The sequence below is a fragment of the Equus asinus genome, chromosome 20 (genome assembly GCF_041296235.1).
Source record: "Equus asinus isolate D_3611 breed Donkey chromosome 20, EquAss-T2T_v2, whole genome shotgun sequence".
Taxonomy (NCBI): domain Eukaryota; kingdom Metazoa; phylum Chordata; class Mammalia; order Perissodactyla; family Equidae; genus Equus; species Equus asinus.
Genome location: NC_091809.1, coordinates 15,940,759 through 15,961,909, shown reverse-complemented (window position 1 = coordinate 15,961,909; position 21,151 = coordinate 15,940,759). Strand labels below are relative to the sequence as shown.

The 21,151-nt window shown below is 57.7% G+C and overlaps 2 protein-coding genes across 4 annotated transcripts; both read left to right on the top strand.

Annotated features, from left to right (window-relative positions):
• Positions 1–1,742: 1,742 nt before the first annotated feature.
• On the top strand, positions 1,743–7,482 carry SLC25A41 (solute carrier family 25 member 41). The gene is made up of 7 exons (XM_014843625.3): positions 1,743–2,077; positions 2,261–2,416; positions 2,921–3,073; positions 3,289–3,396; positions 5,968–6,135; positions 6,240–6,387; positions 7,163–7,482. Exons 1-7 carry the CDS (start codon positions 1,865–1,867, stop codon positions 7,333–7,335), a joined length of 1,119 nt encoding a protein of 372 aa, XP_014699111.2. The 5' UTR covers positions 1,743–1,864; the 3' UTR covers positions 7,336–7,482.
• Positions 7,483–8,934: 1,452 nt separating this feature from the next.
• Positions 8,935–19,986, top strand: KHSRP (KH-type splicing regulatory protein). 3 transcript variants are annotated; one of them, XM_070491828.1, is made up of 20 exons: positions 8,935–9,048; positions 9,193–9,286; positions 10,987–11,083; positions 11,731–11,769; positions 12,125–12,164; positions 13,065–13,114; positions 13,366–13,437; positions 14,233–14,290; positions 14,568–14,742; positions 14,945–15,043; positions 15,427–15,525; positions 15,661–15,763; positions 16,452–16,552; positions 16,662–16,806; positions 16,893–17,053; positions 17,141–17,250; positions 17,650–17,738; positions 17,824–18,024; positions 18,114–18,191; positions 18,267–18,721. In XM_070491828.1, exons 1-20 carry the CDS (start codon positions 9,029–9,031, stop codon positions 18,542–18,544), a joined length of 2,109 nt encoding a protein of 702 aa, XP_070347929.1. In that variant the 5' UTR covers positions 8,935–9,028; the 3' UTR covers positions 18,545–18,721. The 3 variants fall into 3 exon arrangements, with proteins under 3 accessions (XP_070347929.1, XP_044609097.1, XP_070347928.1); XM_044753162.2 differs by adding an exon at positions 19,502–19,986 and having other exon boundaries at positions 9,014–9,286; positions 18,267–18,427; XM_070491827.1 differs by having other exon boundaries at positions 9,014–9,286.
• Positions 19,987–21,151: the final 1,165 nt, after the last annotated feature.

Below are 21,151 nucleotides of genomic sequence, written 5' to 3'. Positions count from 1 at the left end.
AACTTACATTTATCAAGCGAGTACTATGTACCCTGGCGCTGTGCTCATCCCTCTAGTGTCTTATCTCATTCACTTATTCACATATTTATTGAACACCTACTTTGTGCCAGACCCAGTTCTGGGCACGGGATACAGAAGGGCCTGAAACAGACAAACATCGCTGTTCTCACAGACCCTGCATCCCAGTGGGGAGAGATGAATAATAAGAAACATATGTGAGCAACTATACAGCAGTGGAGAAAGCAAAGGCGCTATGGGGAAAAATTAAGGATGGAAGGAGGGTAAGAAATCCTGCAAGGCAGAGTTTATGTTTTAAACAAGGTGGTCAGAGAAGGGCTCCCAGAGATGACATCTGAATACAGATTAAAAGATGGTGAGGGAGGGAGCCATAGGGATGACTAGGGAAACAGCATGCCAGGCAGCGGGAACAGCTTGTGCAAAGGCCCTGGGGCAGGATCGTGCTTACTGTGTTGGAGGAACATTGAGGAGGCCTATGTGGCTGGAGCAGAGAGAGTGAGGAGGAGGGAGGGCGGGGAGGGGACGGGGCAGGTCGTTTGTGGCCTGGGGGGCTGCGAGAAGGACTCAGCTTCAAGCCAGAAGGACTCAACTGTGTCCCACCCCAGGAGGGAGCCTGGAGGGGTGTGAGCAGAGGAGAGCCTGTCCTGACTCAGGTGCTCACATGCGCCCTCTGGTGGGTGCTGTTGGGAGGACAGATTGGAGGATGAGGGCCGGAGCTGGGGACCGGGGCTGAGGCACCTGCACTGATCTAGGTGAGGCGATGACCGGGCTGGACCAGGGTGGTGGCCGTGGATATGGTAAAATGCAACCAGTTTCTAGATATATTTTGAAGGTTAAGTTCACAGGATTTGATGACACCGTGTGGGCATGAAACCGGGGAACCGAGGATGACATCAAGGTTTTTGACCCAAACACCTGGGAGGATGGAAGTGCCCTCAGAGAAGACTCTCACTCGATCCTATTGACAACACTAGGCCGTGGAGTTTACCATTACTTCCAATTTCCAGATGGGGAAACTGAAGCTCAGAGAAGTAAAGCAGATACTCCAAGGTCACACAGCAAGAACTGTCCGAGACGGGATTCAAACCCAGGTCCTTCTCACTCCGAACTTATGCCTGTCTTACTTTGGGGACCAACTGTGTCCCTCTCTCCTAGAGCTCCAGAGCCTCCCCATCCTCCCTCATTTCCATCTCCTATTGCCGTGACAACAAAATGCCGTGTGTTTCGTTTCCTACGGCAGCTGTCACAAAGGACCACAAACATGGTGGCTTGAAACAACACACAGGTATTCTTCTGGAGGTCAGGAGCCTGACATGGGTCTCACGGAGCTACAATCAAGCTGTGCACAGGGCTGTGTTCCTTCTCCAGGGAGAATCGGCTGCCTGGCCTTTTCCAGCCTCTAAAGGCCTCCTGCAGCCCACGGCTCGTGGCCCTTCCTCCGTCTTCAAAGCCAGCAATGGCTGCCCGAGTCTTCCTCACATTGAGTCACTCCGATGCCTCCTCTTCTGCCTCCCCCTTCCCCTTTAAGGACTCATGAGGTTACACTGGGCCCACCCAGTTAATCCAGAATCATCTCTCCATCTCCCCATCAGCGGGTTAGCATCCTTAATTCCATCTGTGAAATGAGTCCTCCCCTTGCTGAGGATGGACACCACACGTTCACAGGGGCGGAGGGATTAAGAAGTGGACTTTTTTGGGGGACAGACCCTCCCTCTGCCCGCCATATCCAGTGAGGTCACAAGGGCCTCTGTGACCTCATCAATTCCCTGGTACCCAAATTTACAAGATGCCCCTCCCACATGATTGCTAAGGATTTGAACCTAGATATCTGGACCTTCCAGCTGCCATGGGGGCCCAACCTGAGGAAGCTCAGGGGCCTTTCTCGAGGGTCCAGACCCTGTTGAGGACAGTCAAGGCCTCACTCAGCAAAGCTGAGCCCCTGCCCCCGCCCCCACCCCCTCCCCCACCCCTCCCCTGGAACCCAGGCTGCACGCACGTGTACGGATGTGTGTTTGGGCACGTGGGTGAAAATAATTTGGAGCATCTCCCATCACAGCAGGTGAGCTTGGGAACCACGGGTCTCCCGGGACCCCCAGCCCGCCCCATCCGCATGGCGCACGCCCTTCCAAGCAGACCAAGAATTCCACCTTGAAGCAGTGGGGCCTCTCATGGGGGGTGCTGGGGAGGGGGTTCTGGAGATGTGTCCAGCTGAGTCTGGGTGGGAGCTGGGTCTGCCCCGCAGGTGCTGGACACGGGAGAGCAGCTGATGGTCCCCGTGGAGGTCCTGGAGCTGGATAACGCGGGGGCCTTGTGGAAGTTTCTGCTCTCGGGAGCCATGGCTGGGGCGGTGTCTCGCACCGGGACGGCCCCTCTGGACCGCGCCAAGGTGTACATGCAGGTGCGTGGGGAGCCCGGCCAGCGCCGGAGCCATCGAGGTGGGGATGGACGAAGGTGGAGCTGATGGAGCTCAGGCAGGGGGTGAGGGTGCAACTGGAAACAGGCATGAGGGTGCGGTTGGGACATGGGTTGGAGTTAGAAGATGCTGAATGGAGACGGGGTGGGAGCTGGAGTTGGGGTGACGACTCGATGCCCCGTGGGGATGGGGTGGAGATCGGGGAATCGGGGCTGGGGTCTTTGGATGGCTCTGATGACAAAACAGGACTGGAGAGGAGAGGAAGATGAGGCATGAGATGGGAACGAGGGTCAGTGTGGGGTTTGGGTCTGGCCTGCGTTACAGAATTCCAGCCAGGGAAGGAGCTGGAGAAGGAACGGGGATGGGAGCGGGTAGGGTTGGGGATGGGTGGCTGAGGACAGGATGGGGTTTAGCACCAGGCTGGGATGGGGATGGAGATGGGGAGGAGGGGGGGCTCCTCACAGAGCTGCGGGGCCTCCCTACCCCCAGGTCTACTCCTCCAAGACGAACTTCTTGAACCTGCTGGGGGGGCTACGGAGCATGGTCCAGGAGGGCGGCTTCCGTTCCCTTTGGCGGGGCAACGGTATCAACGTCCTCAAGATTGCCCCCGAATACGCCATCAAGTTCTCCACGTTTGAACGGGTAGGGGGACGGGCTATGGGCTGCTTTCTCTAGCCCACCCTCAACCCCAAACCTCTCCTATAGCCCCCTCCCCGCCACCAAAGCCCAGATCCTTATCCAAGACACACTTTCACCCTCCACGACCCAGACCTCTGCCCCTGGATGGGTTTCAGGTAGAAGGATGGTTAGCTCACACTAACCGCCTCACCACCTCACGCTCCTCTCTCCTGTCCCAGTGTAAGAATTACTTCTGCGGAGTACATGAGTCTCCACCCTTTCAGGAACGACTCCTGGCTGGCTCCCTCGCCGTGGCCACCTCCCAGACGCTCATCAACCCCATGGAGGTGAGAAAATCTCGGCCCCGTTGCTGAAACACGAGGAAAATTCATTGCCAGCTGCTGCTGCTGCTTCCTCCATCTTCATCTTCTTCCTCCTCCCCCTTCTCCTCTTTTCCTTCTTCACGTGAGATGCGTATCAAACGTTTGTTCCAGATGGCTACCCAGTCACCAACACTATTTACTATTTACTGAATGATCTGAGATGCCGCTTTTGTAATTGACTAAGTGCCGGGATATATTTGGGCTTATTTCTGGCTTTTTTCTTCTTGTTGCTCTGGTGTCTGTTCCCGCACTAGTATTTTTAATTTTTAATGAATAGACTTTATTTTGTAGAGCAGGTCAACGTTTACAGAAAAATTAAGTGGAAAATAGAGGGTTCCCATATACCTCTCTCGATATATACAAAGTTTTCACTGTTATTAACACCTTACATTAGGGAGACCATTTATTGCAATTGATGAGCCAGTATTGATACATTGTTACTAATTTATCAGGCTTCAATCTCATGCTGTATCTTTCTATGAGTTTTGACAATGTTTAATGACATGTATCCACCATTACTGTATCAGAGTAGTTTCACAGCCCTAAAAATCTCCTGTGCCCCACCTGTTCCTCCCTCCTTCCTTTCCCCCAATCCCTGATTATTTTACCATCTGTAGAGTTTTGCCTTCTGTCTTAATTTTTTTTTTTTTTTTTTTTTTTTTGGTGAGGAAGATTGGCCCTGACCTAACATCTGTGCCAATCTTCCTCTATTTTTTATGAGGGATGCCACCACAGCATGGCTTGACAAGCAGTGCTAGGTCCATGCCTGGGATCTGAACCTGAGAACCCCAGGCCGCTAAAACAGAGCGCACCGAACTTAACCACTACACCACTGGGCCGGTCCCTGTCTTTAATTTTTGAGGCTTGATATTGTTTTATCATTCTCCATCCCTGCTCTTTTTTTTAAATCAATTTTCCAGACTATTCTCCTGTGTTGATTTTTCTATAGAAACTTCACAAGCAACATGTTTAGTCGAGAAAACAAAATCACCTACTGGCATTTTTTACTGGGGTGGTGTTCAATTCATAAATATGTTTAGAGGTATTGCCATCTGTATGATGTTGGGTCGAATATCCAAAAACACTTCCATTTTCTCAAGTCTCCTTTAGGTCCTTTAATGGTCTTTTAAAGTTTTCTTCATATAATTTTCGTCTCGTTAAGTTTCTTTCAAAGTGTATTAATTTTTGATTGTTGCATAATAAATTACCACTCTTGGTAGCTTTAAATGATACAGATTTACTATCTCATTGTTTCTGTGGGTCATCTCTGGGCACTGGCTTGTCAGGTCCTCTGCTCGGGGTTTCATGAGGAGGAAATCAAGGTGTCGCTACTAACGAAACCATCTGAGGCTCAGATCCTCTGCCAAGCTCCTGGGTTGTTGGCAGAATTCAGTTTCTTATGGTTGTAGGACTGAGGTCCTCAGCTCCTAGAGGCCACCCACTGTTCCCTGCCATGTGGTCCTCTCCACAACAGTTTACTTGCTTTGTTTTTTTCTTTAAATATTCAAATCCAGAATTTTTTTTTTTTTTTTAGGTATCCTTTTTGGTCAGGAAGCTTGACCCTGAGCTAACATCTGTTGCCAATCTTCCTTTTTTTTCTCCCCAAAGCCCCAGTACATAGTTGTATATCCCAGTTGTAAGTCATTCTAGCTCTTCTATGTGGGATGCCGTCACAGCCTCACCTGATGAGCAGTGTGCAGGTCCATGCCCAGGATCCAAACTGGGGAACCCTAGGCCACCAAAGTGGAATGCGCAAGCTTAACCAGCCAGCCATGGGGCCAGCCCCAGTTTGCTTAAGACCAACCAGAAAGTGTCTCTGAGTCTTCCAATCTCTCTGACTTCTGGCTCTGAGTCTCAAAAGACTCTCTTTCAAAAGGTGTGCCTGATTAGGTATGGCCCACCAGGGACAATTTTTCCTGATTCACTTAAAGTCAACTGCTTAGGGGCCTTCATTACATCTGCAAAATCCCTTCACCTTTGCCATATCATGTAACCTGATCAGGGGAGGGATATCCCATTGTATTCACAGGTCCAGCCCTTGCTCACAGTGTTGGGGGAGGGGGGGATTAGAGCATGCATACCAGGGGGGCGGGAATTTTGGAGACTACCTTAGAATTTGGCCTACCACACTTGGTGTTCTGTCTTTTTTGCACCACTGCAGAGTTGCAAAAATTTTTATATTGGGGCATTTCATAAAAATTCCAAATTTTTGGCTTCTTTTGGGAAACTGGCAGATCCGGCCACCGAGGGCTCATACTTCCACAGTGCTATGTGTATGGCTGGTGCTAGGTGGAAGTTGCCACAGACCTCACTCAGCTCACATCGCTTCCCTTCCCTCTTGACCCGTCACCCTTGAGCTTCTGGCCGCTGGGCTGAGAGCACACACAGGCCAAGGGAGCTGAGGCTCTGGGTTTGAAACCCAGCTGTGCACATTCCTGAGCAGCTTCCTCGTTTGCAGATGGGACGGTGGCCACTGTGGAGGGTTCCTTGGGAGGATTAAAGTAAATGAGCCGTCTTACTCCTCACCCTCCCCAGGTGCTGAAGACACGGCTGACCCTGCGCCGGACAGGCCAGTACAAGGGGCTTCTGGACTGTGCCAGGCAGATCCTGGAGCGGGAAGGCACGAGGGCCCTCTATCGTGGCTACCTGCCCAACATGCTCGGCATCATCCCATATGCCTGCACCGACCTGGCCGTCTACGAGGTAGGGGTCCCTCGGGGTGGGGGGTGGGGGGGGTAGGGGGCGTGGCACCAGGGGCGTGAACCCAGGCATGTCATGAGCTTCCTCCTGGCCCCTTTCTCTTGTAGACGCTCAGGTGCTTCTGGCTGAAGTCAGGCAGGGACATGCAGGACCCTAGTGGCCTGGTCAGTCTGTCGTCCGTGACGCTGTCCACGACCTGTGGCCAGATGGCCAGTTACCCGCTGACTTTGGTTCGCACCAGGATGCAGGCCCAAGGTCAGCCTGGCCCTGGTGGCCCCTGCACATGCCCCTCACCCATTGCCTCAGCTCTGGATGTTTTCGTGTCCCAAAACTGACCCCCGAACTGCCCACATCCGTTCCTGGCCACCTTTGCTGACCCCCTAACCCACCACGACTTACACTCACCCCCAAATCTGATCCCGGCCCTCAAATGAACCCTACAGATCACTAAAGTGAACACCCATCTCTCGACCGGCCCCGACAACTCACCCCAATTACGACCCAGTTCCAAAACTCAAGACATATATTCCCCAAATGACCTCCAAACTTTTTCAAATCAGATCCAGCCCTCAACTGGCTCCAAAAGTCGAAATGGCTCCTAAATTGGCCGAATCTGACCCTTAGATGTCCCAAAACTCAAAACCACTTCCGCCACTACCCTGAGAACTCCCCAAATGTGACTTCCCCAAATGGACTGTCAGCCCCTAAACCAATTTACAAACATCCAAACAGGTGCTTAGCCCGTTACCCTCATCTTGAAAATGTCCCCAAATGACCCCTTAGCACATTCCCCAAATCTCCAGATCTTAGAAATTCTCTCTCAAATAAGCCCAAATGTTCTCTAAGATGTTCCTGAAAGTGAGTCCTAAAATGCCGGCCCCTCACTCTCCCCAAACACCTTTTCAACTGACCCCAGGACCCTTGCCCCTGGCTTTGCCCTCATCCCCCAACATTTCAGCCCCTCCCAACCCCCACCCAGGAGGCTGGGTCGTCTCTGACTGAGGCCCTGATCTTGCCCCTGTCTCCGCAGACACCATGGAGGGCTCAAACCCCACCATGCGTGGAGTCTTCCAGCGGATCCTGGCCCAGCAGGGCTGGCCCGGGCTGTACCGAGGCATGACCCCCATGTTACTGAAGGTGTTGCCGGCAGGCGGCATCAGCTGCGTGGTGTACGAAGCCATGAAGAAGACCCTGGGGGTATAGACAGTGAACTAGGTGATACACCCTGGGCAGAAATGGACAGGAGGATCCAGTGTCCCTTGGCCCCAGTGAGCCCTCCAAGCTTGGGCCCCGGGGCAGTTTTTGTCAAGAGAAGCAGGCTGGGAGCCTGGGTCAGAAGATTCCTGGGGCCCCCTCCCCAGGGTGCAGCCGGGGACTAGTCCGGACTCCAGTTTGGCTCCTTGTGGCCTCTCCTGGCTCCAGGGCGAAAGGGTGAAATGTGGAGACCACCAGGAGTAAAGAGATGGTTTCTGCTGGACGTGTCTGGGGATACTTGGGTGGAGGAGGGGGGCTGGGGACCTGGATGCCTGGGTCCAAGACAGCAGCTGGGTATCTGAAATCTCTGGCTCCAAGAGGGGAGCTGGGAACCCGGGCTTCCTGGAGGAGGGCTGGGCCCCTCGGTCCTGAGTGGGAACTGGAAGCCTGGATGATGCCTGGGTCCAGGAGAGAAGTTGAAGGCTCGGATTGGAGCTTGGAGCTCGGCTCCCGGGACCTTATGTGAAGCGGGTGTGGGGTGTGGAATTAGGATCTGGGATCCCTCGGTCCTGGGAGCGAACCAATGGCCCCAGACCCTTGAGTTCGGGAGGCAGCTGAGTCCGTGAGTCCTGGAAGGGAAGTGGAGGGCTCCAGATCCCTGGGTGGAAAGAGGAGAACAGGTACAGGGGATCCCTGGGTTTCCTCCTGCTCTCTGGCCACCCCCATCCCCGGTAGCACCCGATCTCCAAGGCCTCAAGCCGGCCACGTGCCCGGCCTACCCAGCCAGGCTCCTGGGGCGCTAACCCAGACGTCAGGCCTGAATCCCGGCAGCCGGTCGCTGCCGCCCACGTCGGCTGCCATTCACTCCCGCTCCGGCTAATCCCCGCTAGCCTCCGGCGGCCGGCTCCGCCCCAATGCAGCTGCCCTTCCATTGGCTCCCACCAAAGCTGGGCACCTTCACTTCCTTCACTGCCATTTGTCCGAAGCGGTGTCAGTCACCTTACACCCGCCCCCGTCGCTCAGCCATTGGCTTAGAAGTCACGGCTGGAAAAGGATTCTGGTTAACAGAAGCAGCAATCTAGCCCAAAGCCAAGCGCATCCCCCAGAACTCGTCGGGGATTGGGTTAAATTGACTGCCAATCTTCACAACAACCGCCTTCCGCGAGTCCTCATTGGTTTGCGTACACGACTATCTCACCGGGCGCCCGCCCATTCCGTTCAAAGCGGCCTTTCGCCAGGCCCGCTCCTTCCTGTCCGCTTGACTCTTCGGAGCCCGGCAATCCGGCTCTGAAGCCGCCCCGCGATTCTGAAACTCCCGCTTCATTGGGCCTCCCGGCTTCTCGGATCGCCTCGATTTGCCCTCCCAGCGCCGGCAGCCCGCAGCCCATTGCCTCCGAGAGCTGTCCGTCACGCGGCGCCTCCCGCCCACTGCGTCTCGCGGCGCTCCAATTGGCCGCCCGCCTCCGGATCCCGCGATTGGTGTCCTGGGAGCGGCGGCCGCCTCCCATTGGCCTGGCGGCGCCGTCCGTCACGCCGGCGGCGGGAGGGGCGTCCTTCTCCCCCCTCGTCGTCTTCCCAGCCGCTGGCTTCCCAGAGTGCTCCGCGGCCGTGTGGAGCGAGGCCTTGTTCCCGCGTTGAGCCGCCGCCGCCGCCGCCTCCTCCTCAGCTTCAGCCTCCGCGCCAGGCCCGGCCCCGCCGCGCCATGTCGGACTACAGCACCGGAGGACCCCCGCCCGGGCCGCCGCCGCCCGCCGGTGGAGGCGGGGGGTCCGGGGGAGCAGGGGGCGCCGGGGGAGGCCCTCCGCCGGGCCCGCCGGGCGCGGGGGACCGGGGCGGCGGCGGCCCGGGCGGCGGCGGCCCGGGCGGGGGGTCGGCCGGGGGCCCCTCGCAGCCGCCCGGCGGGGGCGGCCCGGGGATCCGCAAGGACGCCTTCGCCGACGCCGTCCAGCGGGCCCGTCAGGTGAGGAGGCCGCGGGCCCGAGGGGCGCGCGCGCGCGGGCGCGGGCGGGGGAGGGGGCGGGGTCACGTGCGCGCGCGCGGGGTCGCGGTGGGGGGGGGCCGGGGCCGCCGCGGGGTCACGTGGGGCGGGAGGCCGCGGCCGGGGCGCCTCGAGGGCGGTTGACCCCTTGCAGGGGAAGGGGCGTTCGGGGGGGGTCCCTCGGAGCGGCCCCGGGGTGTGCAGGGGCGCGGGGACTCACTTTGGGGGCCCCCGTTTAGGATCCACGAGGGCTTGCCCCGGTCTCCTGGAAGCAGAGAGTCTGTTTCCCGTGGGGAAGGTCTTGCCTGGCCCCCAGGTCCCCATCGGGGCACTGAGCCCTGTTTCCCCCCAGCCCAGCCCCATTTCTGCCCGCTCCCCAGGATCGAAGGACTTCGGGGGGGAAAAGTTCTTCTCGCGCCTGGAAAGTGGAAAGGGGACCTTTCTGCTGCCAGAGTGGCCGGGCACTTAGGCGATATGGAGAGGGTGGGCATAAGGGGCTGGCTCTCGTGGATGCTTCCGGTGGCTTGAAAGCGTGGTCTGTCTCTTTGGGGGAAGGAGGGGAGGGTCCCCTCACTGTGTTTCGAGGGGAGATGACAACAGAGAGGTGTCACATGCTGGTGTCGCTGACCGCCCCAGCTCCATTTGCGGCCTCCCCACCGCCCTGGCGGGGAGGAGGCGGTGGCAGGTTAGGACTTTGCCGCCTCTTTCAGGAAGCAGACAATCGAGTGCGTTCTAGGGGATTGTCCCAGTGCCTCCAGGGCAGGGTGGGAGGTCCCGTTAGGTGGACGCCCTGTTTCTGCCCCTGGTCATCTGTGGCTTTGTCACCTCTGGAGTGGGATCCACCTGGGTGCTCACAGAGCTGAGCTGTCTTGTTTAAGAAGCAGCTACAACTGGGGGGGTGATGGTGGCGTCTGTTGAGGTGGGGTAGGGCTTCATTTGGGCATCCTGTGAGCTTCGGCTCAAAGTGTTAAAAAAGAGAAAGAGAGATAAAAAGATAGAGCTGTAGTTCATGGTTTGTGTTTTTCTGGAAAATTTGTAATCATCCCATAAGTAGACTCCTGTCCTGAGTCTCTTGGATTGGGGTTTATTTGAAGTTGCTCTTCTTGTGTCTAGAATGTAACATGTGGTCCAAAAGCATCTTTTGTTTTGGTCCAATGAAGATTTCAGGTGCCTTGAAGCTAAAACTTCCCCCAAGATTTTGTTCCACAAATGCAAAGATTTTGAGGGTGAAGGAGGTAAAGGGAATGCTCCTGAGCATCCCAGAAGGACCGGCCGCAGTCACACTTTCTGGATCTCTGTGCTGGGCACTCGGGCAAGGAAGTGTCTGGAAGTTCTCCCTGGTGGAGATGAGCTGAGGAGCCTCCCGGGCTCCCATTCCGTTTACCTCTAGGACGAGTCAGTGTGGGCTACAGTCTGGCCACAAACAATTTAAGTACAAATCACACAGAGAAAGGGAGTTTTGAAATTCCTGGATAGCTCTTGAACTCTGAGGCTTTAGATGAAAACTCTTTCTAGAATGTCTTAAGCAACAGTGTCTTTCTTAAATCAGGGGAAGGCCACTCCCGGGCCAGGCAGCAAGAGCTCTCGGGTTCTCCTGAGCCGGAGGTGTTCTGAGTTGATCTGGGCCCCACAGAGGGTTGGTTTTGGTGGTAATTCTTCTGTGCTTGCAACTTTATTTCTAGATCGCAGCCAAAATTGGAGGCGACGCTGCTACGACAGTGAATAACAGCACTCCGGATTTTGGTTTTGGGGGCCAAAAGAGACAGCTCGAGGATGGAGGTAACTGCCTGCCAGGAGTGGGGCGGGGGGCAGGGGGTAGAGAGCGAGGGGCCTTTGTCTGTGCGGGGTCCAGAGGACGGGAGGCCTGCTGCCATTTGGTCTTTGAAACCCTCAGCAGTCCCAGCTTTGTTCGTTCTTTTTGTTTGGTCTGCCGCCCTGAGGTATCAGGTGGCTGAGAGGAGGGCAGGCTGATTGTGACCGGGTCTAAGTTGTAAGTTCTCCAGACCGTCCCTCCCCTTCTGGTGGGCTGGGGACATGCTGGTGGTCTTATCGCGGCCCCGCAGAAGCAAAGGGTGGCCGGCCCTGGGGCACACAGCATGGCTCACAGGAGCCAAAAGGATGGACTCTGCGATCAGCCACACTGCTTTCAGCGGGGACCCCCTGCCCCCCAGGCGGGTCCCGCCCTCGGCTGGAGGGACTCACTGCAGCCATTGGTGTGCCCTCATTATAAAGGGCTGCTTTACCCTGCGTGCTGGTGGCAGGGGCGCTGAAGTTTGGACCCCCTCTGGGCTGGGTCCCTGCCATGCTCCTGTCTCAGCTGTGGTGTTGGGGGAGGGGGATTGGGCCAGGACATGTGGCTCCAGCGTCGGGTTTGAGGCAGCTGGGGGTGGGTGGGAGCTTCATCTGACAGCCCCTCTCTCTCACAGACCAGCCGGAGAGCAAGAAGCTCGCTTCCCAGGGAGACTGTAAGTCCACCGTGCGACTCAGGCAGAGGGCAGCCTCGGGGGCGCGAGAGGCTTGTCGGAAGCAGGAGCTAGAAGCACTGAGCAGACAGCACTTCTCCTTTATGGAGGCTCTAGGTTTTCGTCCTCGGGGGCCCAAGAGCTTTAGGGGTCCCGGAACCCCCAGAAATTGAGGCGGAGATACTGGGTGCGTCTGCTGTTGGGAGGAGGGTCCCGTAGCGCTCAAGTGCCCGGGAAAGCTCAGAAGCACTGTCACAAGTGCTGGTCGCCCCTGTGCAGGCAGGAGGACCTGGGGCCAGCAGCGCGCGGGTCCCAAAGAGGAGCCAGGCCAATCTTCCCTTCGCTTTTCTCTCTGCAGCCATCAGTTCTCAACTGGGACCCATCCACCCTCCCCCCAGGTGAGCTGAGCTTCTGTCCGTTGTCTTTGGCCTGTCTTACCGACCTGGGACAGTGGGTCTGGGGCCTGCGCCGTTTAGGGCCTTGTCTCCATTGCTGGTCAACCACCGAGGGGGCATACGGGCAGAGGAGCTGCGTTCATCCCTCGTACGTCCTTCTCTGGGCCATAAGAAGGAGGGTGTTCTGGTCATCAGCCGTGATGAAATAGGGCTTGTCTTTGCGCCCTGTTGCTTCTTTTGTGGGGTGGGGACAGGGGAGCACAGACATCCATCTTCCTAGAGGAAGCTGGGGACTGGCCTTGGTTTTCGCATCTGTCTTCTGCAGGGGCTTGTTCCCTGAGCTGGTGGAGCTGGGGGTCTCTCCTCCCTCCCTGCCCCGATGACCTCGGTCGTCTGACTTAAAATCCTTTCTGAAAGACCACGTTATTTGGTTTTTTAACAGACTGGAAGTTTTGCAAAATAACGATAAAAACGACTTACTAGGAAAATGAAATAAAAAAGATAACTGAATTTTTGTCTTTTTTAAGTAAAGTCAACAGGTGTGAAATGACTCGATCAGATTGCCATCAAAGTGTTTAGGGCTTGCTCTCACCCTGAGTCAGTGGGGCAGCACCAGTCCAGGGGCCATGCTGCCCCAAGCCCAGCCTCTCGTGGTCCGGATGGGGAAACTGAGGCCTTGAGAGGTGGAGTGACTTGCTGTGGGGAGACAGAGCCCCGTGCCATAGTCAGACTCAGCTCAGGCCTGTGGGTTCTTGGTCCCATGTTAGAGGAAGCAGGGTCAGAGGCCATTGGTGTCGAGGGCCCCCAGGGGCAGGGGCTGTTGCGCTAGGAGACCATGTGGCCCTTCCGTCCCCCTCTACTTCTTTTACACTTGAGACTGAGTTTCATCGTCTGTCTTTGCAGGACTTCGATGACAGAAGAGTACAGGGTCCCTGACGGCATGGTGGGACTGAGTGAGTGTGGGTCACCGTGCTCAGGGACACCCATTCTCCACCCCTCTCAGGGCCAGGGTCTGGGGAGCACCTGCGGCCCAGAAGCTTTCGGTCTGAGGCCTCTCGTGTTCTGCTCTCACCCATCGTCTCTGGGTTGGGGGCATGGCAGAGCTCTCCACGGGGAGCTACCCCCTTAACACCAGCGGGGTGGGAACCCCTGCCACTGTCTTCAGTGCCGTCAGTCTCTGATTTTCTCCCTTCTCTCCACCTAGTTATTGGCAGAGGAGGGGAACAGATCAACAAAATCCAACAGGATTCAGGCTGCAAGGTCCAGATTTCTCCAGGTACGAGAGAGCCAGACTCGTGCTAGCACGGGCACTGGGCTGGGCCCACGGCAGGCTTAGGTCTCTGTGCTTTGTAAATAACCCCCTAACTCGCTGTGACTGGAGAGAAGTGACACGGGGGGCTTGTGTTTGTTGAGCGCTTTCTGTGTGCCAGGCTCGGCGCAGTAGCTCAACTGGTACAGCTCTTCGAGGGTAGCTGCAACTGTTGTTTTCTTTCATTGTACAATTGGCGGGGAGGGCTCTGTGGAAGATGTAGAATCGACAGAGAATCTGGTCCAGACCCTGCTCTGAAACATTTGGTTAAGCCGCCCCGTAAACTAAACTAGTGGAAAGTCGGCGTGAATATGTGAGGGTCGGGGGTGCGGTAGATAGAGCAGCTTGGAGGGCTGGCCTGGGTTTCCGTCCCGGTTCTTCTGCTCACCTGCCGGCGCCTACCGGGCAGGGTTTCCTAAAGATAGGTCTAGTGCATGTGGAGTTGTTGGCTGGGAGGGGTGCTGTGATCATCAGTGGTGGGGGGAGTGGCCCAGGTTTTGGACCTTCTGGAATCGGCCTTTCCTTCCGCCTTGTCTTTTTCTTTAAAAGTTCTGACTCCCTTACTGGACTCGAAGCTTCCTGACCTTAGCCTTGCGTATTGCAGCCTCCCAGGTGTTTGGGGAGGTAAACTGATTTGTCAGGCTGCCGAGTGGCGGGAGAAGTGGCCGCTGGTTGTTCTGGAAGTTTCCTCACCCCCCTAGAAGGCCTTTCCAGTGTCCTCAGACCCAGGAAGGCATTGATCTTATTTCCTTTTGTCTCCAGACAGCGGCGGCCTGCCCGAGCGCAGTGTGTCCTTGACAGGAGCCCCGGAGTCCGTCCAGTAAGTCCCTGGCTGGGCCTGTCACCACGATGAGGGAGCGGGCAGCAGCCCTTTCGGTCCCTTTGAAAGTTGGGGTTGACTTGCACGCCATGGCCCTCAACCCCCGCCATCTCCAGAGGGGTGTGCTGACACACGGATTCCTCCGCCTCCTAAGATCTGGGAAACCTGGCCTGGATCGCCGCAGACGCATGTGTTCCAGTCGCCTTCTTCTCTGAGCTGGGGGGCCGCTGGGCCAGTGTTCCTTCAGGTGATAGCATTCTGCTCTTCCCCTTCCCAGGAAAGCAAAGATGATGCTGGATGATATCGTCTCTCGGGGTCGTGGAGGCCCCCCAGGACAGTTCCATGACAACGCCAACGGCGGCCAGAATGGCACGGTACAGGAGATTATGATTCCTGCCGGGAAGGCTGGCCTGGTCATCGGCAAAGGCGGGGAGACGATTAAGCAGCTGCAGGTGAGGGGGTAGGAGGACAGCGGTCCCTTCCATCCCAGGAGAGTTCCCTTCCTGTGTGTGTGTCTCACATGCACACACACACAGGCACATTGACTGCTTGGCTGGAGTCTTTTGTCCTTGGGGTCGCGCCCGCCCCACGCGTGCGCCAGCCCCGGGAAGTCCCGTGGAAGCCCAGCCCTGACAGTCAGCATTGCTTGCACAGGAGCGAGCTGGAGTGAAGATGATTTTAATTCAAGACGGTTCCCAGAACACAAATGTGGACAAACCTCTCCGGATCATTGGGGATCCTTACAAAGTGCAGGTGGGTGCACCCTCGGGGCTGGGGCTGCTGGAGAAGCGAGGCTGGCGAGTCAGCCGGGGTCTGCCTTTGCTGGAGACTACGATCGAGGGTAGGGTGGAGAGGTTTTGAAGAGCGCTGGCTTTGAAGTGAGCGCAGAACTCAGGTCCTGGTGCTGAACTCTTTCCTCTCAGTTGTTGGTGCGCGAGCAAGCGGCCTAAACCCTTGAGCTTCCGTTTTCTTATCTGGAAAATGTGGGTGCAGGTCGTGCCTGCCTCTCAGGGTGGCAGATAAAGTGCTCAGCCCACGTGTGTCGGTCCTCAGCCCCGTGACCCCTCAGGACGGGGGACGCTGGTGGGCGGGGGCAGCCAGACTCGCCACGTGCGCCATACCCTGTGTGTTTGCAGCAAGCCTGCGAAATGGTGATGGACATCCTTCGGGAGCGTGACCAGGGCGGCTTTGGGGACCGGAATGAGTATGGATCCCGGATTGGCGGGGGCATTGACGTGAGTACAGGCCTCCAGCCCATGGATGGAGGGCCTTGGCGTGGGGATGGCTCTTCTCCTGGCCATTGGGCAGCAGAGGGCAGCAGAGCTGCCAGGGTAGAACCCAGCTGACTGTCTGCCTCCCTCCTTCCTCAGGTGCCAGTGCCCAGGCATTCTGTCGGTGTGGTCATCGGCCGGAGCGGAGAGATGATCAAGAAGATCCAGAATGACGCCGGTGTGCGGATACAGTTCAAGCAAGGTCAGGGCCCAGCTCAGGAGATGAGCCAGGCGGCAGGGCGTGGTCAGCCACTTCTGTCCTTGTAGGAGCACTTAGGCTCCGTTGCGGGCAGCTTGGCACCACGGTTAGCCCATTCAGCCTCTTTGCGGGGCCTCGTGACTCCTAGACCAGTCTCTTTCCATGAGACAGCCACGTGAGAGTCCACGATGGGCAGACATTCCAGGTCCAGAGGGAGTGTTTTCCTCTGCCGTCAAGTGTCCCCTTCCGCCTCTCCACCCCATGGCCTCTCCCACCACGGCAGCCGAGGCGCCCTGCGCTGGGTCAGCTGGCTCCCCCAGCTTCCAGCTCCTGCCAGGCCTCAGGGAGCGCGGCTCTGGGTGGCAGGTGTGTGCAGGGCAGGCCTTCATTTACTCTTCAGAGATTCGTTGCTCTGAGTTCCGTGAGAGGCGTCCGTCAGCTTTGGGGGTGCCAAGCATAGACGGGAGCCTCAGCCGCCAACTGCCGTGGCTGCTCGGCTTCCTTCTTGGGAACTGAGCCCGCCGGCCTCCTTCGCGGCTCCCAAGTACGGGGCCTGCGGCTGGCGGCGCTGAGTCTGAGCTATTTCAGACTGCCCCCATGGCGCGGCAATGCCCGGGGAGGCAGTGCTCTAAGGCTGTGGGGTTGTGCTTCTCATAAATCCCTCTCTCTGCTCTCTGGGTGCTTGCCTCAGATGACGGGACGGGTCCCGAGAAGATCGCTCACATAATGGGGCCCCCGGACCGGTGCGAGCATGCAGCGCGGATCATCAATGACCTCCTCCAAAGCCTCAGGGTGGGTGACGGGGCCATGAGGAGGGGCTGGTGTGGGCCGAGGGGGCAGCCGGCCCTCCCAGGAGCCGGGCTGGCTTCCTGCCTTGATCCTCTATCTCTCTGTCTTGCAGAGTGGGCCCCCAGGCCCTCCAGGGGGTCCTGGCATGCCCCCAGGGGGCCGGGGCCGAGGAAGGGGCCAGGGCAACTGGGGCCCGCCTGGCGGGGAGATGACCTTCTCCATCCCCACGCACAAGTGCGGGCTGGTCATCGGCCGAGGTGAGTAGGGACCCCCCGTACCATGTGCCATCCCTCCCCCGCGCTATCCTCCCACCCTCCCTTCACTGCCTGGGACCCCCCCACAGGTGGCGAGAACGTGAAAGCCATAAACCAGCAGACGGGCGCCTTCGTCGAGATCTCCCGGCAGCTGCCACCCAACGGGGACCCCAACTTCAAACTGTTCATCATCCGCGGCTCACCCCAGCAGATCGACCATGCCAAGCAGCTCATCGAGGAGAAGATTGAGGTGGGCTCAGGGAGGGTGCTGGGAGCCTGAGCTCGGCTCCTGTCTCCCTGCCTCCCCACTGACCTTGTCCCATTCTCCATTTTCCAGGGTCCCCTCTGCCCAGTCGGACCAGGCCCTGGGGGCCCAGGCCCTGCCGGCCCCATGGGGCCCTTCAACCCCGGGCCCTTCAATCAGGGGCCTCCCGGGGCTCCCCCTCAGTGAGTATTCTCTCAGCTTCCTGGGATTTGGGATGTGGGGGTGGCTGTGTTGGCAAGAAGAGCAACCGGCCTCGTTTCCTTTTGCCACTGAGAGGGCCATCCTGCCTTCTGGAAGTTCTCATTGTGCAGGCCGCAAACACGGCCGTCCAGCTCGTCTTACAGGTGCCGTATTTAAGCAGCCGTCAGTGCCGATCCTAGCCTCCTAGTGTAATCCGGGTATTTGAATTTGGGGACTCGCACGTCCTTGGGCGCACATAGCTGGTGTCCTCACGCCTTTCTCTGGGCGAGGAGCCCGTGGCTCTGCGCAGGCCATGGTTAGGGCCTGGCCCACTTCCTCCTGGCCATCCTGCCCCTTGGAGCAGCCCCAGCTCACCTGTGCCCCTCTTTCTTGCCCCGCAGTGCTGGAGGCCCCCCTCCTCACCAGTACCCACCCCAGGGCTGGGGCAATACCTACCCCCAGTGGCAACCGCCTGCTCCTCATGACCCAAGTAAGTAAAGCCGCCCGGGCGGGGGGCAGGACTGGGCCTGGGCGCCAAGGGGCCGCCCCTCAGCCCGCCCTTCCACCTCCTGCAGACAAAGCCGCTGCGGCTGCTGCAGACCCCAACGCCGCCTGGGCCGCCTACTACTCACACTACTACCAGCAGCCTCCAGGCCCTGTGCCCGGCCCCGCACCGGCCCCCGCGGCCCCACCCACCCAGGGCGAGCCCCCTCAGCCCCCGCCCACCGGCCAATCGGACTACACTAAGGCCTGGGAAGAGTATTACAAAAAGATCGGTGAGTGTGCGGCCGCAGGGGCTCCTGGCAGCCAGAGGGAGCGGGAGGGCTGCGGCCGGGCTGGGTCTGACCTCTCGGGGCCTCCGCAGGCCAGCAGCCCCAGCAGCCCGGAGCACCCCCGCAGCAGGACTACACGAAAGCCTGGGAGGAGTACTACAAGAAGCAAGGTGAGCCGGGGGCCGCAGGGCAGGGTCGGGCCCTCTCTCCCCAGCCACCCGCACTCACCCTCTGCACCCCCATAGCTCAAGTGGCCAGCGGAGGGGGTCCGGGAGCACCCCCAGGCTCCCAGCCGGACTACAGCGCCGCCTGGGCCGAATATTACAGACAGCAGGCCGCTTACTACGGACAGACTCCAGGTCCTGGCGGCCCCCAGCCTCCACCCACACAGCAGGGACAGCAGCAGGCAAGTGGGAATTGCCACCCTCCTCCTCCTCCTTTTTCCTTCCAACCCCCGGCCACCGTCCATCCTGCCTTAGTGGGTAGCGCCGGAAATCCCTTCCCCTGCGGGGTGTGTCCTTGATGCCTGCAGCGGGGGCCTTGTGGCCAGAGGTCTCCGGGAGTCCCCGTGAGCCGGGGGACGTGTGCGCTGGGTCCACGAAGAGGCCTCCCTCCGCCGGCCCGCTTGTTCCTGTGTAACGCTGTCGTGATGCTGGGGGAGAGCGGAAGCAAACGCCAGGTGGAACTGTGGAACTGGTGGGTAGTCCTGGGGGTGGGGCAGGCCATCGCTCCAACATTGATCGCCGTCCTGGCTGCTAACTCGCTCACTCAAAATCTGGCCACTTGGGAAGAAAACGGATCTGTTTTCCCCTCTTCTGCATTACTTTTTTGGGTTTTGTTCTTTTTAGTCTTTATTTTTAAACCCACGATCTTTCCCCGTGTCCAAGTGACTGTGTGTGTTGCCGGCGGCCCCCGCGGGGGTCAGCCCTGGCTCTGGCAGGTCTCGGGGAGCCTGCCCAGGGGCCTCGCCTTGGGACCCCGCGCTCCCTCCGCCAGGGCCTGGCTGCCTCTGCCTGCGCGCCCGCCTCTGTGTCCCGGTCTTGTCTGTGAAGTGGGCATGACGATCGCTGCCACCTTCCAACCTACCTCACAGGGGTGTTGTGGGGACACCGTGATCTCTGAGATTGTTCATGTTGTGATGCGCCGGGAGCCGCCCGCCTTCCTGAAGACAGAGGGCACCCTTCTCCCTCCAGACCCTAAGCGCTTCTCCCCCCCTCTCCCCCTCTCTCTCTGTCCTTCTGCGGCCCCTGCTTCTCTCCTCCCTGCCTTGGTGTCACTCTCTCTCTCATCAGGAGCCAGTCTGACTTCAGCCGAGTCCCCAGAGCACTTGACTAGACAGTTACAAACACATCCTTCCAGCCTGAGCTCACCACAGGCCCGGGAGAGGGGCTTCCTGGCCCCTGCTCGCCACCGTCCCCTCGTCTCCCGGCCCCGCTCCCCTCCCCGTAGTGACCAATTCCTATCTCTTCCCTCTCCGCAGGCTCAATGAATCGAATGAATGTGAACTTCTTCATCTGTGAAAATCTTTTATTATTTTTCCATTTTGTTCTGTTTGGGGGCTTTTTTTTGGTTTCTTTTTTTTCCTCCATTTGGCGAGAGAGCGACGGCTGCCGTGGGGGGTGCGGGGGAGCCCTCACTGAGTGGCTCGGAGGTCGCTGCACGGGCAACGCCGGGCTCTCGCTCTCTCGCTCATTCTGTGTGTCTCACATGCTTTTTTTCCTTTCAAAATTCGGATCCTTATGTTGAGCCAGCCATAGAAGATAGCGAGAACTAAATCTCTGCAAAAAAAGAAAAAAAAAAAAATTTAAAAGCAAAACCTATAAAATTATATATATATATATAAAAATCTCTATACCTCCCCAGCCTTCCTGAAACTGCCTTTTTCAGGGGAAAGCAATTCATTTTCTCCCTCCCACCCTCGGCCCTCTTCGTGTTTTTAAAATAAACTTTTGAAAAGGAAACAAAGTCCCTCTTGCTATTTCTTTTTTTCTAGTTAGAGCTGGAACATTCCCTGGACCAGGTGTTGCTCTTGCAGGAAAGCCCCCCGCCCCTCAGTGAGCCCCTCGGCCTCTGCTCCTCCTCTCTCTCCTCCTCCCACCCCGCTCGGCTCCCCCCGCGGCCCCTCCCATCCCCCCACCCCCAGGACTGGTCTGTCGTGTTTCATCTGTTCAAGAGGACACTGAAACTGAAAACAAATTGAGAACAAAACAAACAAAAAAATTGTATGGCAGTTTTTACTTTTTATCGCTCGTTTTTAACTTCACAAATAAATGATAAAACCTCCCCGTGTCTGCTGGGTGCCGTCTCTCTCTCTCTCTCTCTCTCTCTCTCTCTCTCTCTTTTTCTCCCTTTCTCCTTCTCCCTCTCTCTCCCCCCTCCTCCTCCCCCCCCCCCGTAGAGTTTTGAAGCAGCTGTTCGTTCTCTATAGATGTTGTAAAAGCCTGATAATGGTGATTGGAAATTACAAGCTTTGTGTTGTGTTTTACCTTTTTTTTTTTTTAAGAAAACAGAATTACAAGAGAAAATAGTTTTTTGCAGGCGCGTTGTGCTTTCCTAACTCCCCCCCACCCCACCCCCGTTTTTTTTGGTTAAATAAAAGTGCTTTTTGTCTAACGCTGCGTGCTGGCCGCAGTTGTGTTCATAGAGTTGAAGTGGAACGAGGCTGGCCGAGGAACGTGGGGTCTGGCCCCCCAGAGACTTGCCCCTTCTGGTCTTGCCCTGCAGGAAGGGAACGGGCTGAGCCCCTGCGGTGCAGCCTTTCCCCACCCTCCTTAGCCCTCTGGGGACTTGGGGAGCAAGGCACCCAGGGGCTCCCCAGGGACAGGTGTTCCCATGGCTGCAGTCTGCCACCACAGCAAACCCAGGCCGTGCCTCACGGGAGTCGACCTGGCTGTGGCCTATTTCCTTAGCGAGCCTGAGGTGGCAGCCTGGCCTGTGCATGGCAATGGTGCGGTTCCAGTGCCTGATGGCAGGCCCTGGCCTCCCAAGGACGAGGAGAGAGATGGGAGAGGGAGCTGAGGGGCCACCTGAGCTGTCTGGCCCGGGCGCGGTCATCTGGAGGCATCCCGTGTGACTGGAGTGTTCATTTTGGACTTGTGGTTGAATAGCAACGCTTACAAGTGAGGTTTCA

What these genes read in the sequence shown, in the direction of transcription:
- KHSRP (XM_070491827.1), top strand. Translation starts at nt 9,029, where the DNA reads ATGTCGGACTACAGCACCGGAGGACCCCCGCCCGGGCCGCCGCCGCCC. An exon ending in GAGACAGCTCGAGGATGGAG is followed by an intron (nt 11,084 to 11,730) that starts GTAACTGCCTGC and finishes TCTCTCTCACAG; the next exon opens with ACCAGCCGGAGAGCAAGAAG. An exon ending in GCCTGCTCCTCATGACCCAA is followed by an intron (nt 17,739 to 17,823) that starts GTAAGTAAAGCC and finishes CACCTCCTGCAG; the next exon opens with ACAAAGCCGCTGCGGCTGCT.
- SLC25A41 (XM_014843625.3), top strand. Translation starts at nt 1,865, where the DNA reads ATGGGGGCCCAACCTGAGGAAGCTCAGGGGCCTTTCTCGAGGGTCCAG. An exon ending in GCGCCAAGGTGTACATGCAG is followed by an intron (nt 2,417 to 2,920) that starts GTGCGTGGGGAG and finishes CCCTACCCCCAG; the next exon opens with GTCTACTCCTCCAAGACGAA. An exon ending in CGCTCATCAACCCCATGGAG is followed by an intron (nt 3,397 to 5,967) that starts GTGAGAAAATCT and finishes CACCCTCCCCAG; the next exon opens with GTGCTGAAGACACGGCTGAC.